This window comes from Dendropsophus ebraccatus, chromosome 5, assembly GCF_027789765.1.
Source record: "Dendropsophus ebraccatus isolate aDenEbr1 chromosome 5, aDenEbr1.pat, whole genome shotgun sequence".
NCBI lineage: Eukaryota > Metazoa > Chordata > Amphibia > Anura > Hylidae > Dendropsophus > Dendropsophus ebraccatus.
In genome coordinates this window covers 127,829,672-127,848,469 of record NC_091458.1, presented here as the reverse complement: position 1 = coordinate 127,848,469, position 18,798 = coordinate 127,829,672, and the positions used below count along the sequence as shown (strand labels likewise).

At 44.4% G+C, this 18,798-nt stretch overlaps 1 protein-coding gene across 5 annotated transcripts in view; it reads right to left on the bottom strand.

The window, feature by feature from the left end:
* The window catches only part of RPH3AL (rabphilin 3A like (without C2 domains)), a 140,552-nt gene that overhangs the window by 73,277 nt on the left and 48,477 nt on the right, over window positions 1-18,798 (bottom strand). For all 5 annotated transcript variants that reach the window (XM_069971213.1, XM_069971212.1, XM_069971209.1 and 2 more), the window contains 4 exons: window positions 6,334-6,416; window positions 4,881-5,024; window positions 1,715-1,844; window positions 10-96 (listed from right to left, as the gene is read on the bottom strand). In XM_069971213.1, coding sequence (XP_069827314.1) covers window positions 10-96; window positions 1,715-1,844; window positions 4,881-5,024; window positions 6,334-6,410 — 438 coding nt within the window. In that variant the 5' untranslated portion in view covers window positions 6,411-6,416. The remainder of the gene's footprint in view (window positions 1-9; window positions 97-1,714; window positions 1,845-4,880; window positions 5,025-6,333; window positions 6,417-18,798) is intronic.

Here is an 18,798-nt window from a genome sequence, read left to right as displayed (position 1 = left end):
ACCATTTACCTCCCTCTGCTCACTGCATATCTTGCAGAGCCAGGTGGGCCTCTTCAGGTTGCTGAATGTTTCAATTCCACATTTCGTGCAAACTTTCTAAGATATAAACAGGGAGATTATTGATTAACAGATTAAACTTACTATGTATAACTGAATCTAATTGTAGGTGGCAGGTTTATAGCATCATGACAAAATGGCAGAGATTTATGGGTCTTAAAGGGGTACACCAGCTAAAATATTTTTCTTTCAAATCAACTGGTTTCAGAAAGTTATATAGATTTGAAATTTACTTAAAAATCTCAAGTCTTCCCATAATTATCAGCTGATGTACTGTATGCCCCGCAGGAAGTGGTTTATTCTTTCTAGTCTGACACAGTGCTCTATTCTGCCACCTCTGTCCATGTCAGGAACTGTGGAGAGCAGTAGAGGTTTTCGATGGGGATTTACTACTGCTCTGTACAGTTTCTGCATTGACAGAGTTGGCAGCAGAGAGCACTGTGTCAGACTGGAAAGAATACACAATTTCCTGCAGGACATACAACAGCTGATAAGTACCGGAAGACGAGATTTATAAATAGAAGTAAATAACATATCTATATAAGTTTCTGAAACCAATTAATTTGAAAGAAAAATTTTTTGCCAGAGTACCCATTAGTTCAAGCTTTTTTTTTAGTTCGCTATAATGTGGTGTTCATAGTCAAAGGTTTCTCCTTAACGTCAATCTATCACCTCCAGTAACCCACACAAAGCTACTGGCAGCATTGTGTGCGATGTTATAAAAGATGTGCAGGCATACTTTTTGAACTTGTGGTTGTATTTTTATTTTGGAAAAAAAAGAAAAAAAAACTGGCCATGACTGTGTTAAAGTGGCAGGGGTAAGGGTTCCTGTGTTTTATGAAGCCCTGATCTAAACCAACCTGGATTTGTGAAAGGGTTGTATCAAACCAATTTAATTTTCAAAAGCATTTAATACTGTTCATCAGTTGCTAATATTTGAGAGGTTATGGACCACTGACTTAGATTGTTCAATTTGCGATTGGATCCAAAACGGGCTAACACGCGTTACTCTAAGAAGAATTATAAACAGGGTCATATTCAAATTGGACCAATGTCATTAAAAAAAAATACCCCAGGGGTAACAACGGCCGTACTTTGTGCGGTGTGGACATAGCTTTCTCTTCTATGGGATCCTGGCCGGAGCATATACACATTGTATACGTTCCGGCCGGGATCCCATACGGGGCTGCAAATAATTCAGTGAATTGCGGCCGCAGAAAACCCTGTCATTTCACACAATGAACCGAGCAGCTCCGGCCGCATCAGTGCTTCCCATAGCCCACAGTGAAGCAAGCAGCCAGATCCGCTTGCTTCACTGTGTGAACTGACAGGTCTTTCTGCGGCCAGAATTCACTGAATTCCGTCCGCAGAAAACTGACATGTCGATGTGTGTACGCTCCGGCCGGGATCCCATTGAAAATAAGGCTATGTTCCACCCCTCAAAACTACGGCCGTAGTTCTGCGGCGAGAACTACGGCCATAGTTTTACTTAGTGTGAACATAGTCTTAGGTTGTAATCGGTGATAATAAACTAAATTACAGCACATCATGTACTGTAAGTGTGCTCCATCAAACGCCAAGAAGATAATGGGGGAGATAATGGTGGTCATCAAAATAATTACAAGGTATGTAACATCTCAGTTAGGTTAACCTTTACCTTTTTACAGTCTTGACAAAAGACGGAAGTGGTGGCCAGTATCCCAAGGTGCTCCCCACACAGCAGGCATTGTGACATCCCATTTCCCATCACAATCTTTCGCATATTTTCTAATCTTTCCACAAGGCGGCTACAAGTAAAAGTGCACAACAAGTTTAACTACACTATTTTATTTACTTCCTGAAAAGTAAAATAGTTATAGCAATATAATATATATGCAAAAATTGTTATTTATTTTATTTTTTTATTAAAAGGGGTTGTCTAGGATTAGAAAAAGCACAGCTACTTTTTTGCAAATTGAGCACCATCCTTGTCCCCAGGTTGTGTGTGGTATTGTAATTCAGCTCTATTCACTTCAAAGGTGTGGAGCTTCAAAACTACAGTATACCAACTATATCCAACTAATACTGGCCAAAATAATAACCACCTGGGTGGGATGGATGGAGTGCACAACCAAGTAGATATTACACATTGTATTCAGATTTTATTTTTTTTGTTTTTCAACTCTGTCCCACTAATTATTGTATTTTCTTTTCGCGATACATTACAGTGTACAGAAAAAGACTATCATTAACCCCTTCAAGTCAGAGGACTTTGATGCACAAAAGTACTGGTCAAATTAATGCAATGTTCCTCCTCGCCTTCTAAGAGCCATAGCACCTTTGTAAAATAAAGAGAAGAAGTGATGATATTTGTCCTAGATGTGGGGACTCGGGAGCTGGATTTGCTCATATGCTATGGACTTGTGGCGCTTTGGAACAATTCTGGCGGCAGATAATAACGCAAATTTCAAAAGAAGTAGACTTTGTATTGGAGCCAACACCAGAGATGGCAATATTGGGAGACACTACAAAGATAATAAAGGGGAGAAAAGTAAAGAACAAGATTGTCAGATGTCACCAGTAGTTCCAACAGTAAGGATGTGGGAGTTTTGTGTTAAAAAATACGAAAAATGGCAAAAATTAGGGAAGTAGTTTTTTGTTTCGTTTTTTTTTTGGCCCTGGACGGGAAGGGGAATAAAGTACAGTGGTACTTCGGCTCTTGAACTTAATTGGTTCCGGAAGGCAGTTTGAAAACAGAGCAGTGTCTTCCTATAGGAAATAATGTAAATGTGATTAATTGGTTCCAGCAGCCACCAATAATTACCAACAATACTCATTTATTACACTGATAATTGCTCAGTATAATCACTACAGTACAGTACAGAACAGCACTATACTGTACAGGACATTAAACATAAGAAATGTTCATCAGAACCAGCAATTATAGTACAGTAGTCACCAACTCCTCACCCATCCTTTACTGTATAGCATCCCCCCAATCCAAGCACTGTAATGTATGGGAGATGGTGGTGCACTGCCTCTACTACTACTGCACTCTATATGCACTCCAGCAGTCTTATACAGCACTGTACTGTATGTAAAGCCTCACCACTGCTTAACTCGCCAGGTACAACCCAAAGTTCAAATTCCAAACACTACTTCTGGGTATATTTTCGTTCGAATACCAAGCAGTTCAAGTTCCAAAGCGTTCAAAAACCGAGGTATTACAGTATTAGGATTACTATGTATTATGTGGTTATGTTTATGATAACTGTAAAGTGAATGCATTTTTATGCTTTGTTTTATATAATGTGTTATATTTAAGGTAGGTGATATAAAGTTAAATAAATATAACTATAAATAAACACAATCCTGGTGTGTTTTTTTTTCCGTTAACGCCGTTCACCGTGCGGGAACAATAATGTTATATTTTAATAGATTGGACAATTCTGCACGCTACAATATGTTATATGTTTATTTGTTTATTTATATTGTTATTGGGCTTTTAAACTTTTATTGGGGGGCTATAAGGGCTTTTTAATACTTTTATAAAACTTTTTAATACACTTTTTTTTTTTTTTTTTACACCTTTATTTACTGTAAAAGGTGCAATCATTAGATTGCATATACTGATCTATGCTATGCCATAGCATAGCATAGATCAGTGTTATCGGCGATCTATGTATAGAGCCTGCTCTACACATAGATCGTCGATCCAAGCTTACCCCCGCCTGTCGGCACATGCGATAGGGACCAGATCACTCAGTGGCAGATGCTTGATCTGTCACTGAGTACCTTAAACGCCGCAATCACTGTAGATCACGGCGTTTAAGGGGTTAATGAGACACTGCTGCGGGATCGCAGCTGCCTCTGATTACCTTTGGCCCGGGAGACTGATGTGAGCGGGATCGCTTTCTCAGCAGCAGTCCCACTCACATCAGTAACCCCGTCAGTACAGTGCAGTAGGAACGTATCTATACATGTTCTTGACGGGAAGGGGTTAAATAGTACGACTTGTTCTTCAAAAAGTAAGCTTTATTCAACTTTGTTGATGAAAAACTAAAAACTAGGATTCTCAGTGCATTTTTTATTGAGTCTTAATAAACTTATCCCGTAGAAAGTAGAGAAAGCTTGTGTTATCAGTTTATCAGGACCAGACAAACTATATGTGCAATATGGGTCCAGGAGGTATAGGAGCCTGTTGCTACCTTAAAAGCAACTTCCGGTCTATAAACTGGATTGTGGTGACTTCATAGCTTACAGTTACTGGGAGATCATTAAACATAAGGGGAATGATAAGCTATTTTATTGCAAGGGGTATATACTGTTTGTATTGCACAAAAGCCCTATGCAGTACATGCAAGGGAAGCATAGGTTGTGCCCATGCACTGTTATTACAAAAATCATACAATTACTTGTATCATTACATACCATATGTATGATTTATGTGTCTAGAAACAGCATATTGCAAAGGTACATTAGCACAGAGGAAACACCAATATGTATTTTCAGATGAAATACGTTCTTTCACCAGAAGATGGCAGAAAAGTACACGCATGGTGCTGTATTAATTTCTCTGGTTCATTTTAACTTTGTAAAGGTACAGAATAGAAGAAAAAGAGGGAAAATAAGAAGCATGCTATTATAGACTACAATGACCCAGTAGGTTGATGGATTCTCTTCTGGAAGTGCTGCCTTTAATAATACTGTACAATCAGACATTCCCAATTACACTCCTATGGTATTACAGTCATTTCTATCAGTAGCTCCTATACTGCTACTGTCATAATCTGCTAATGTTTAAGATAAACCAATGACATATGTCCTTAAAAGCTCAGACCTACCCAATCCTTTGTTGTTCCAGGGTATCTACTTTCTCAGCTCTTCTAATGACTTGGAGTATAGACTCTATTTCCTTTTGCTCAAGAGACTGACTCTTCCTCTGCTTGTCCGTTTGGAAGGTGTGTACTGACCAGCCTGTCTGGAGCCTAAAAATTAGGTTAAGAGTATTACATTGATAGAATTATTCATGCAACAATTTATATCCAACTTTTTATTTGACAGAAACAGCACAAATAAAATCAAGCAGAACTCACAACACCCACCAGAATTACAATTACAGATGAGCGAATGACTCGGAAATTCGTTTCGTGAAATTGCGAACAGCATACAAATAAATCTCACTAATACAGTAGCTACAATAGTGGGACTATTACTATTACTGGAATATGTAAATTGTTATAAAAATGCCAATCAGCCTGTCAATAATTCAGTTTCCGCCATCAACAGTAGTGGACGTTGATGGATCGGCAGCGTAATATCAATTTTCTACCAGGACAGCGCACCCAGGACCCAGTGACTTAGTATAATAAACAACAGTTACCCAGTATACTGGACAATGGCTTCACTTTTCCCACAGAAAACCACCCTCAATACACCCTTCTACCCTCTCCTCTATGTCCCTATCGCTCTATTTTTTCTCTCCCTGCACTAACTGCCTGCTGCCGCCTACTCTCCACTATACACAGCCGACTGGCCGCCTCCAGGAAGCCAATCACTTTATAAAGAGGGGGAGGGGGAGGTGCTGACATCACAGTGGGGTTTGCAGCTGATTGGACGGGCACAAGGGATTATGGATAAGTCCTTGCTCCCACCAAAAAGAAAGACAGTACTTTAAGATAACATGTGCGGCCGCCATTGCATCATAATTATGTTATTTTTTATGTTGAATAGTGTATATGTACAATGCAAAATAACAGAACAAGAAAAAAATTCGAGAGATTTTAGATATCCCCCACATGCACAAAAAAGCAACTTAATAAAAATGTTTCTATAAAAGAAAGGGAAGGTCCTACCTTTTCTGCTCTCCAGCCGATCCACTTCCCCCTCTGCCCATCTGAGCAAGTAACTTCGGCAGACGAGTGGGAGATGGGTGCAAGTTAGGTGCGTTGCGTGCGGCCAAAATCATGCCTACACGCCCATAACATCCAATAGCTGCAGCAATTGGTCACTGTCGGCAACATCCTCCCTCCCCCCTTTCATCTGCAGAAGTTACTTGCAAGAACGGGCAAAGAAGGGAAGTGGAGCAGCCAGAGAGCAGAAAAGGTAGGCTCTTTCTGGATACCCCGTTTAAATGATCCTAAATAGATAAAAAAAAGTCCTACTAGTCCTACAAGAAACAAGTCCTCTTATGACTATGCTAACACAAAACACAGGGTTTAAGACCACAGACATGTGAATAAAACTTTCATTATATATTGTAATGTTATTACATATTGACAAGACTGGTAAACTTACTTGGCTCTGAGGGCTAGTTGCCTATCATTGGGGCACACCCATTGATCTGTTCCATGGCCAAAAATGGTATCTGTCATGATGATCTGTTATTATAAAGGAAATTATTTTATAAAAAAAAAAAAAAAATACATTTATGATATGATATGTACACGGCAACATCACTTGCAGACTATTATGGCTATCTTCACACGTCGTAAAATTAAAGGAAAATACAGTCTTAACTTTGAGGTTAAAATTCTGCTGGATCTTTAATATAATAATGTGCTCTATTGAAGACAATGAGAAATAGGCCGGCAGTGCACACACCGTATAGAACAACGTCCATTATTGATTATGACCTTCCAAATAATGAACATGCTTATTATTTACAACCGGCTTTTGGAAAATACTGCTTTTTTATGACTTACAGTCAAACAGTATTTAGCTTTTTTTTTTTTTACTGTGTGTGAACATAGCCTATCAGTTGGGTTAGAATTCCATGGTGACTTTTCATTGTACAATGGTCCCAGTAAAACTGCAGGTTGGCGCAACCTTCCTCATGGGGGTCCAGTGTTTCCCCAGAGAAGTAAAACAGTCTGACAACCACAAGAATTCCTGTATTGTGCTAAGGTATTTGTGACTTTGTGTGAGATAAGCAAACATCATGTTAACTAGATTTTACGGCAACCAGCAAATACCATATAGCTCTAGTCTTCTTTGTAAATAAATACCAGTAAAAATTTATATATTGTTATTTTTTTGTATGGGAGAATGACCTAAATTCATGCAGAAAGCATACACAAAATTATAAATTAAAGTCTGTAATCCATTACAAGTCCTAAAGTAACGCAAGGCAAAATTACTCTGAGATAATTATCTAAGTATATAATTACTATAATAATTGTATAAGTAATTATAGAAATCTGCAGCGCCTCTCTGGATGAAGCTGAATCAGATAAAGCTGCTACATAAGGCCACATGCTGTGACAATAGTTTCTGCAGAACAGATGCTACTCTGCAGTTAAGAGCATTTCAAAATCACAATTCCACAATGCAGTAAGTCTTATTCCTGTGACTGCTCGTTCTTTACTACACATGGGCATTTCGTTCCGTTACATGACTTTTAAACTAGTTATTGTTAAAGGCAGCAAAATGTGCATTTTGATTATAGAAGAAGTCAGACAGAAAAGCTACACAGTAGGCTGTAGTGGTCATATCAAGTGTACCATAGATCACACCACTGGGACTATGCCAAATGACTTTTTGTACATATGACATTAACCTCTAATTCACAAGTCATCAAGAGATAGTGGGTATTAGCCAATCACTTAAAGGTCTGGATGTTTTAAAAATCCCGTAGGCAGCAGGGGCAGGGGAGAACATAATTATTGCTTACCTCTCCCCATGCCTGCGATGCACCGTCTGACAGGCCCCTGGACCACCACCAGAAGGTATTTTCCCCTGAATTCTGATGATGTCACGACTAGAGATGAGCGACCCTCCCGAGGTTCGGGTTCGTATGAACCTGAACTCTCGGCGTCTGATTCCCGCTGTCTGCCCGCTCCGTGGAGAGGGTGGATACAGCCTGAGGACCACCTGGAAAACTAGGATACAGCCATAGCCATAGGCTGTATCCCAGTTTTCTAGGCGGTCCTCAGGCTGTATCCACCCTCTCCACGGAGCAGGCAGACAGCGGAATTCAGACGCCGAGAGTTCAGGTTCATAGAAACCCGAACCTCGCTAGGTTCGCTCATCTCTAATCACGACGCGGGGGGGAAATGCCCATGAAAATGCTGATGTATTGCGTGCTCAGCCAATCAGTAACTGCATTGGAGTCAGCCTGTCACTGACTGGCTCAGTGGGTGGCCTACTGACCAGGTTGTGACGGGGAGAGATGAGTTGGGATAGTTTGTTATGTTCCCCCCTGCCCCTGTAGTTTGAAAAACTTTTTACATAGCCGGACTTAAAGCCCATGTTTACAGCTGGTACTTTCAGCTGGCAAAAATAATTGGCTGGCGAAAGAGCACGCCAATTAATATTTTGGTTGTAACAATTACACCTGTACAATTATGTGTGGGCACACCAATGGCCATTTTACCATTGAGTTCTACTAAGGTTCAATAGCACTAACAAAACTGAAAAAAATCTCATTTGTGTATTTTGAGCAGCGAAAACACTAAGAATACGTGTTTTTTGCTGCAGAAACGACTGTGTAAGTTCAGTAGCATAATGCTTTAAAGGGGCTGAAGCCTTCTGCTCACCCGCACTCATTTGCTGAGATCTCACATCTCGGCAGTAAGCATTTCAAGACCTGGGGAGCAAGGCTAAGTTGCGATCATCACATGTGGGCAGGGCCAGATTAAGGCTGGTGGAGGCCCTGGGCAACAATTTTGTTGCCCCCCCCCATAAATAAACCATACAGCAATCTATATAGGTGGCTAATTACTGTAGGGACTTAGCACCTACCCCTCCTCACTCCTGGCTGTGTGGCTCAGCATCCTCCTCTGTTGTGCATATGATGGTCCCTAGAGGCTGCAGTCCAGAGGAAGATGCCAGGCCCTAGAGACAGGATATGGGAGGGGTGAGCATCGCGGTGTGTTCCCACTTAATTCAATGCGAGAACACAGCACTTTAGCACTTTCTGTGCTCTCTTGCCCCCTGTGTTAGCCACCACAGCAGCATATGCAGATGCGAATCGCAGGCAGAACCTGAACTTGCAAGTCTAGGTCCCATCTTCAATTCCCAACCATGTACACTACCTGAAGCAGTAAAGAGCAACCAGAAAGTACTTAAAGGTTGTGTAGAATCTATAGCAGATATGGTACATGTGAATATACCCTAAGGATCATGGCATATATACAGTAGCTGCACACAGGCTACATGTCATATGCTGCACACTGGCTATATATCATACACTGCACACAGGCTATATATCATACACTGCACACAGGCTATATACCATACTCTGCATACAGGCTATATACCATACACTGCACACAGGCTCTGTATATCATACACTGCACACAGGCTATATGTCATATGCTGCACAATGGCCATATACCATACACTGCACACAGGCTATATACTATATGCTGCACAAAGGCCATATACCATACACTGCACACAGGCTACATGTCATATGCTGCACACAGGCTATATATACCATATGCTGCACACAGGCTATAATGCTGAACAAAAGCTACATGTCATATGCTGCACACAGGCTATATATCATATGCTGCACACAGGCTACATATCATATGCTGCACACAGGCTATATATCATACACTGCACACAGGCTATATATAATAGGCTGCACACAGGCTATATACAATACACTGCACACAGGCTATATATCATACAATGCACACAGGCTACATGTCATATGCTGCACACAGGCTATATACCATACACTGCTAACAGACTATATATCATACACTGCACACAGGCTAAATGTCATATGCTGCACACAGGCTATGTATATCATACACTGCACACAGGCTGTATATCATACACTGCACACAGGCTATATGTTATATGCTGCACACAGGCTATATACCATACACTGCACACAAGCTGTATATAATACACTGAACCCAGGCTAAATACCATACACTTCACCCAGGCGCTATATTATATATATATACCCCTGCTCTGATATATGCCCCCATAGTATATACCCCTGCTCTGATATATGCCCCTATAGTATATGCCCCCTGCTCTGATATATGCCCCTATAGTATATACCCCTGCTCTGATATATGCCCCTATAGTATATACCCCTGCTCTGATATATGCCCCCATAGTATATGCCCCCTGCTCTGATATATGCCCCCATAGTATATGCCCCCTGCTCTGATATATGCCCCTATAGTATATGCCCCCTGCTCTGATATATGCCCCTATAGTATATATCCCTGCTCTCATGTGCCAATACAAAACAAAGCCTCTTACTCACCTGATCTGGGCAAATGACAGGTCTTCTCTCCTCTGGCTCTTCTCTGTTCCTTTAGCCTGAAAGCCACTGTGACAGATCCTCCAGCATGCTCCATGATGTCACATCCCTGCTGGAGAGATCAGGTTTCCTTGCTGAGGTCCCACGCTGTCCTCTCCTCAGTGAGGGGGAGGGGCAAGGGGGGAGTGAGGACCTCGGCAGGAGACAGGTACCCGGAAGCTTGACAGGAAGAATCCATTCAAAGACCCACCAGGGGGAGTCTGAGCCTGCCAGGAGGGAGATGCTTACACAGGATTAACCCTACACCTCCCTCCCTCCCTGGACAGCATGCAGTGTGGCCAGTGCTGTGTCCAGGTAGGGTTTCCACATGCTTTTTGCGCGTGGGACTGGCTCCCAGACACCACTTCCAGGTTTGGGCTGGTGGAGGCCCCCTAGTGGTGGAGGCCCCTAGGCACGTGCCCCTGATGCCCTCCCTTTAATCCGGCCCTGCATGTGGGCAAAACTACGCCGGCATGCAATGTCACTAGAGATGAGTGAGTACTAAAATGCTCGGGTGCTCGATACTCAAGACGAATATTTCCCCATGCTCAGGTGCTCGTTTCGAGTAACAAACCCCTTTGAAGTCAATGGAAAACTCGAGCATTTTTGTAGGGGACCAAAGCTCTGCACAGGGAAGATTGCCTGAAAGCCTCAGAAAATGATGGAAACAACACGGGAATGGGCAGAAAACCGCAGGGGCAGCATGCACATGCACAGGACACTGCACAGTGAGGATAGGTATAGCTGAACTAAAGATCCCAGCCAGCCAAGGTAATGTCAGCAACAGGACAAATTAACTACTGACAGCTGCACTACAAGTGCAAGCCAGCAGCCAAGAGTAGCAAAAAAACTATATTTTAAAAAAATTTAAGTCCTTAGAGGGACTGTTGGGTTCTTCGTGGCGGATTTCTGCCTAACTGCACACTAATTCCCTGCTTAACACTCTCCCTTACAGCAGCTCTCTCCCTAATCTCTTCCAGCCTGCGTCTGACATGAGCACCAAGGGACATGATTCTTATATGCCCAGGTCATCTGATCTGGCCAGCCAATCACTGCTATGGACATGTAGGGTTCCCACGTGATGCTACGAGTAGGGATGAGCGAACTTTTGAAAAATTCGGTTCGGTTTGATCCGGCGAACTTTCGTGAATTTCGGATCGGTCCGAACCGAAAACGAACCTTGCTCTAACGGCTGAATAATTGCAGCTACAATAGTGGGAGTGTGATAGGGTATAGTTTCGTTTAGTTGCAGTTGATATTACAATGAAAAAAAGTGGGGAAAAAAAATTCCAAAAATAATGAGAAAAAAAAATTAAAAAAAAATAAAATAGGAATAAAATTAATAAAATATAGTGAATCAAAGTGCCAAAATAGTGAAAACAAATATTGGAAAAAAAAAGTTTACAAGGATGATGCGGCAGCACTTGATTGCACCCAGGCCAGTATTGTTGAGAAGAGACAAGTCGAGAACCAGGAGGAGGCAGCAGTAGATTGCTCGCCTCTCAGTCCAGTATTGTTGAGAAGAGACAAGTTGAGCAGCAGGAGGAGGCAGCAGTTGATTGATTCCAGTCCAGTATTATTGAGGAGAGGCTACTTGAGGAGGAGGCAGCAGTTGATCGATTCCAGGCCAGTATTATGGAGAAGAGGCTACTTAAGGAAGATGAGGCAGCAGTTGATTGATTCCAGGCCAGTATAATCGAGGAGAGGCTACTTGAGGAGGATGAGGCAGCAGTTGATCGATTACAGGCCAGTATAATTAAAAAGAGACTACTAGAAGAGCAGGAGGAGGCAGCAGTTGATTGATTCCAGGCCAGTATAATCGAGGAGAGGCTACTTGAGGAGGATGAGGCAGCAGTTGATCGATTCCAGGCCAGTATTATTAAGGAGAGGCTACTTGAGGAGGATGAGGCAGCAGTTGATCGATTCCAGGCCAGTATAATCGAGGAGAGGCTACTTGAGGAGGATGAGGCAGCAGTTGATCGATTCCAGGCCAGTATTATTAAGGAGAGGCTACTTGAGGAGGATGAGGCAGCAGTTGATCGATTCCAGGCCAGTATTATGGAGGAGAGGCTACTTGAGGAAGATGAGGCAGCAGTTGATTGATTCCAGGCCAGTATTATCGAGGAGAGGCTACTTGAGGAAGATGAGGTAGCAGTTGATTGATTCCAGGCCAGTATTATGGAGGAGAGGCTAATTAAGGAGGAGGAGGCAGCAGTTGATCGATTACAGGCCAGTATAATTAAAAAGAGACTACTAGAAGAGCAGGAGGAGGTAGCAGTTGATTGATTCCAGTCCAGTATTATTGAGGAGAGGCTACTTGAGGAGGAGGCAGCAGTTGATCGATTCCAGGCCAGTATTATGGAGAAGAGGCTACTTAAGGAAGATGAGGCAGCAGTTGATTGATTCCAGGCCAGTATTATCGAGGAGAGGCTACTTGAGGAAGATGAGGTAGCAGTTGATTGATTCCAGGCCAGTATTATGGAGGAGAGGCTAATTAAGGAGGAGGAGGCAGCAGTTGATCGATTACAGGCCAGTATAATTAAAAAGAGACTACTAGAAGAGCAGGAGGAGGTAGCAGTTGATTGATTACAGGCCAGTATTATTGAGGAGAGGCTAATTGAAGAGGATGAGGCAGCCGTTGATTGATTACAGGCCAGTATTATCGAGGAGAGGCTACTTGAGGAGGATGAGGCAGCAGTTGATCGATTACAGGCCAGTATAATTAAAAACAGACTACTTGAGCAGCAGGAGGAGGCAGCGGTTGATTGATTCCAGGCCAGTATTATCGAGGAGAGGCTACTTGAGGAGGAGGCAGCAGCAGTTTATCTATTCCAGGCCAGGATTATGGAGGAGAGGCTAATTGAGGACGAGGAGGCAGCAGTTGATCTATTCCAGCCCAGTATAATTAAAAAAAGACTACTTGATCAGCTGGAGGAGGCAGCAGTTGATCAATTCCAGGCCAGTATTATTGAGGAGCGGCTACTTGAGGAGCGGCTACTTGAGGAGGAGGAGGCAGCATTTGATTGATTCCATGTCAGTATTATTTAAAACAGACCAGTTGAGGACCAGGAGAAGGCAGCAGTTGATGGCTCTCAGGCTAGTATTGTTACAAACAGACAAGTTGAGAAGGCAGTTTCCACCCAGTATGTTTCCAAATAGACAATTGACTGTGGGGGCATTAGTAGGAGTAGTATTCTTTTGGACCCAGAAGGACCTAGTACAGACAACTAAAGTTTGAAGCTAAGGATATGCATGTGTGTAAAAATCATTCTTTAAACATGACAATGTTAATGTAGAGTTCAGCACAGGACAGTCAACGTTAAAAAACACCCCCTCTAACATTACACCTATTCTAGCAGGATACGGATACGGTAAAATAGACAGAGAACCTCACCCTCAGAATCCATGAGGTGAAGAAAGGACATTTAAAAAGGTACAGATTCAAAAAGGCTTTACCCCAGTTCCATTATCCAAAAATACGTGTCCAATTTTCATTAAATTGACACCTCACTGGCACTTGCTTTACAAATTGACGCAACTACTCTGGTGTCAAACCTGTTGAATCTGGGCCTATGGCTGTTGGCGATACACATATATATTTTTTTTTCTTAACACCAGTTTGATGTCCTAACCGGGTGTAGCGTCCAATACAATGGATGTATGCTTTTGTGTTTTTTAAGTGCTGTCACCAGCTGGCTTAAAGGATAAGTCCGGTCAATTAATAAGTTTCTGGCTCAAGTAAGGGTACAGAAAGTTATTGACTGCCTGGACTTATCTTTTAAAGTGGGTAGGGGAAAAAACCCTGATGGGGTATGGGAGTGACCTCCCACCCTTGCTTTTGTCACTCCCAAAAAACCTCACCCTATGGGTACCTTCACATGTGGCTGCGGGTCTGCTGAGTAAAATCCACAGGGCCTTTTTATACTGTTCACCAAATGGCATTCAGTACTAGGGTGCCGGCCGGACATACACAGTTCTGCACTGAACTGGGTATTTGCGCCCAGCCCCATAGTACTAAAGGTGGCATAAAATCAGCCAACAATGCGCTGTGGATTTTAGCCAGCAGGGAACCACAAAAAAGCCTCTTATTGTAAAGGCACCCGTAAAGAAGGCAAGATAACCTGCCTTTCAGCAACTGTTTGTTGCTGTAACTAACTGTGGTGGTTTTTTATATCACAGTTGAAGGACAGCAGCCTCTGTGATATATACCCCATAGACAGCCTTATTCCACACGTGACTGCATGAGAGGCGTGAAATAATTTGCACACAGAAGAACCCCATCGGGATTTGCGGTGCAAGATTTCACTACTCTCATGATATCCACAAAATACCTCAAGAACAGTTAGTACCCGCTCACAAAACGGTAAGTAGTGTTCCTTGGCACGGGTGCCAGGGATAGAACCCCACGGCTATAGTTCACAAAAGGTGAAATCCACACTTTTTGAAGCATAGTCGTTGGGATAATTTTAGGGTTGCTACTGTTCTTGGGGTATGGGTTGGACGGTGCACAGGTGCAGGGCATTAATCTGGTGTGGAGATGTTAAATGGTCAACACACCATGGGCATCAAATTTGGAAATGGGGATCTGTTATTTCAAATGTATCCGAATTAAGTTGGGAATTTTTAAGGTGATTTTTTAAAAAAATTTGGGGTCTAAGGGGGGAACATTACTTAATAAGTTTAATTACGGATTTTTACGTTGGGCACATATTTAGGATATCAAGGTCAATTTCTTGGACACACGGATTGCCATGCAAGACAGGTGACTGATGACTTAGTCATTCACATCAGGCAGGGGGGTGGTATAATCCGATGTAATCCAGGCACGATTCAGCTTAACAAAAGTGAGCATCTCCACACTGTGGCAAGAGAGCCTCGTTCTTTGGGGTGTTATGATGTTACGCGCCGCACTAAATACCCTCTCTGACGCCACACTACTGGCTGGGCAGGACAGCAGAGCCAAGGCAAATCTCTAGTTTTTCTGCCCAGTACTGTACGGGGTCGGTGGCTGAGCTCATGCTGGTCCACGCCATGAGTCCGGTGCTGTGTCCTTTCTTCACCAGCTGGCTGCATGAAATCGCTCATGAGGGCTTGTAGGCTGTAGCGACTTCTGACGCCTCCACTAGTGGTGGTGGGAGTGGAGCGCTCTGGTTCCCCCCCAGAGGATGTTGTCTGGGAACCTGGCTGGTCTCGCAGGTAAGTTGAGACCAACTGACCGGTGAGCATCTCCCTGTAGTACACCAGTTTAGCCTCCCTCTGTGATGGCAGGAAGAATTCTGCCATTTTGCGGCGGAAGCGAGGGTCCAACAGGGTGGCTAGCCAGTATTGGTCCCTCTGGCGGATGTCCACAATCCGGCTATCATTCCGCAGACACTCCCGCAGACACCGTGCCATCTGCACCAAGGACAATGACCGCCTCTCCTCTACACTGTCCTCGGTGTAGTTCCAGGGTCTGCTGGGGTCTTCCTCCTCTTCCTCTACCACCTCATCCTCCATCTCCTCCTGTGATGGAGAGGCAGAGAAGCCAGGTGGCGGTGTGCGGAATGGCTGGGCGTAGACATCTTCCTCCTCCTCAACCTCCATCTGCACTTCATCCAGCTCTGGGGTCAAGGCGATGTTCAGCCTTGGAGTTGTGGCCTGGGAATCCTCGCTGATGATGTTGCTCAGCGCACTTTCCAGAACATGGAGGAGTGGGATGATGTCGTTGATCCCATAGTCCTGCCTGCTCACAAAGAGAGTCGCGTCCTCAAAAGGGATCAACAATTGGAAGACTTCCCGCATTAACTGCCAGTGTGTTACTTGGAAGTCGCAGTGTGGCGTGAAGCTGCCTGATTGCCCCATGAGGTAGTCTGTTACAGCTGACCTTTGCTCGTACAGGCGGTCGAGCATATGGAGGGCAGAATTCCAGCGGGTTGGCACGTCGCAGATTAGCCGATGTTGGGGCATACCGCGCTGTCTCTGTATTCTGAGCAGGGTGTTCCTTGCAGCGTAGGAGTGGCTGAAATGTTTGCACACTCTACGTGACATCCTCAGAAGGTCATGTAGTGCATGAAATGATCGGAGAAACCTCTGCACTATGAGGTTGATCACATGTGCCATACAAGGTGTATGAGTCAGCCCTCCCCGCTGAACTGCAGAGACAATGTTCCTCCCGTTGTCCGCTACGACACTTCCCACCGTTAGTCGACGTGGGGTCAGCCATTCAGCTATCTCCTCCCTGATGGTCCGGAGGAGCTCCTGCCCACTGTGGCTTCGTTGACCCAGGCTCACCAAATGGAGGACAGCCTGAGAGCTTGTGCTACCCGCTACTGGCCCCCTAAAGCACCGTGGAGGTGACAGTGGCAAGAATGGGCCAAGTTTCTGATGGTCTCCTGGGAGGATGTTGACCCAATGGGCAGTAACTGCCATGTACTGGCCTTGCCCATAATTAGAGGACCAGACATCAGCACTCAGGTGCACGGTCTTGGACACCGAGAGTCCCAATGAGTCGCCAACCTTTCTCTTCACATAACTGTGCAGTGATGGGACAGCTTTGCTCTAGAAGTAGTGGCGGCTGGGTACTCGCCATCTGGGGTGCGCACATGCCACGAAATCCCTGAAAGGCTGGAAGTCCACAAGATTAAATGGCAGGGACTGAAGCACCAGCAGCTTAACCAGGTGTTCGGCCAGTTTCTGTGCCATGGGATGGCTGCTGGAGTACACCTGACGTTTGCCCATGGACTCGGTCAGGGATTGCTGCCTCATTAGGGGTGTACATGGCAGTGAGACTGTGCTGCTGCTGGCAACTGAGGCTGACGAGGCCTGAGTTGCAGTGACAGGATGCTGCATGATGGGATCTGCAGTGTATGGTGCATCCTGACAGGAGGTGGTATTGGGGTCACGTTTTTCCATGCCTGTTGGTGTTGCCTTTCCATGTGCTTCCTCATGGATGTTGTCCCAAGATTATCACCCCTGCCACGACTGACCCTCTCGTTGCACAGCAGGCACAGAGCGATGTGCTTATCTGTCCCCAGCCGAAAGAACTGCCAGACGACAGAGGACCGTGGTTTGCTGCCAGCCACGGGGGGTCTTGCGGCCTGTTGGCTGTCACTGCTGCCTGAGGGTCCCCTCTCAGGACCAAGGCTTGGAGGTAATGGACTCTGCCTGGTAGATTGTCTTCTACCCCTCCCTCTTGTGCCTCGCTTCCTTGCAGCAGTGGGATGTTGCTGCTTCGGTAGCACCTCACTTTTCTCCCCTGATGACACTGAGGATAATGGTGCTTGGGGGCCCCCGATCGGCGACATCATCATCACCACCACTGCTACTTTCCTCCAGTGGCTGGGACAGGATCTCAGGTGTGGCACTGGATGCCCCTTCCCTGGCTTACAGCCACCACCTCCTCTGCAGTCTCTACACGTTCCACCTGCTGCCTTTGGTGGACTACCTCATCCTCCTCCTCATCATCACTAAAAAGTGGTAGAGAATCCAAAGGCAGATCAAGATTTGCCAACAGTTCACTGGCAGAAGGTGCCCCAGAGGTGGGTGGCATAGTAATAACAGGGGACGGGGCAGAGGACTGTCGCTGACCCTCCCATGTAAGGGTGGTGTCAAATGATCCAGCCGACCTCGTTTGGGAGCTTTGGGCGGTGCAAGTGGAGGATTGGGTAAGCCAATCTAGAACCGCTGGCTGTGTGGTTCTTACAGAACCACTGGGTGTCTGGGGTAGCTGCACCCTGCTGCCACGCCTGTTTTTTTTATTTTTAACTTTTTTAGTTGCGGGTGGCTAGAGGGGTTTGACGGCAACCAGCAGAGCACAAACGGACAGCTTTTGTGGGGCACTGACTTAGTGTCACCTAGAACAGCTGATAACAAACAAACCCAATTATTTTTTTTTAAGTTTTTTTTTAAACTTTTTTGGTTGCGGGCAGCTAGCCGGGGTTAACGGCAACCAGCAAAGCACAAACGGACAGCTTTTGTGAGGCGCTGACTTAGCGTCACCTAGAACAGCTGATAACAAACAAACGTCTAGCGTCTACTCTCTGCCACGGAACAGTAGCTGGTTCAATGCTACGTATCCTGACTCCTGAGTGACTCTTCTCACTTTTCTCTCCCTATTTCTTTTTTTTATCTCCCTATCTCTCCCTAGATATCACGATTTTTGAGTTAGATGGCTATCTCTCCCTCTCTCTACCTAACTCTTGATTTCTCAGCCTCTTTCACTATGTATGAGCTTATCAAGCTTTCCCTGTATCTTGCGATTTTTTTTTTTTATCTTCCTCTCTCCGGCTTCTGTCACAAACAATATATACTCCTTCTCTATCTCTCCCTGTACTTATCCAGTTGTTTGGATATGTTATCTATGTGTTTTCCCTTTCTGCCTAACGTACACCTCCTCTCTCTCTGCAGTCTAGACACACAATGAGAAAGAACATGGACGCTCAGGCACTTCCTGTTCCTGGAGTGACGTCACACACCTTGATATTCACATAATAACAGGATACAAAGGATTATAG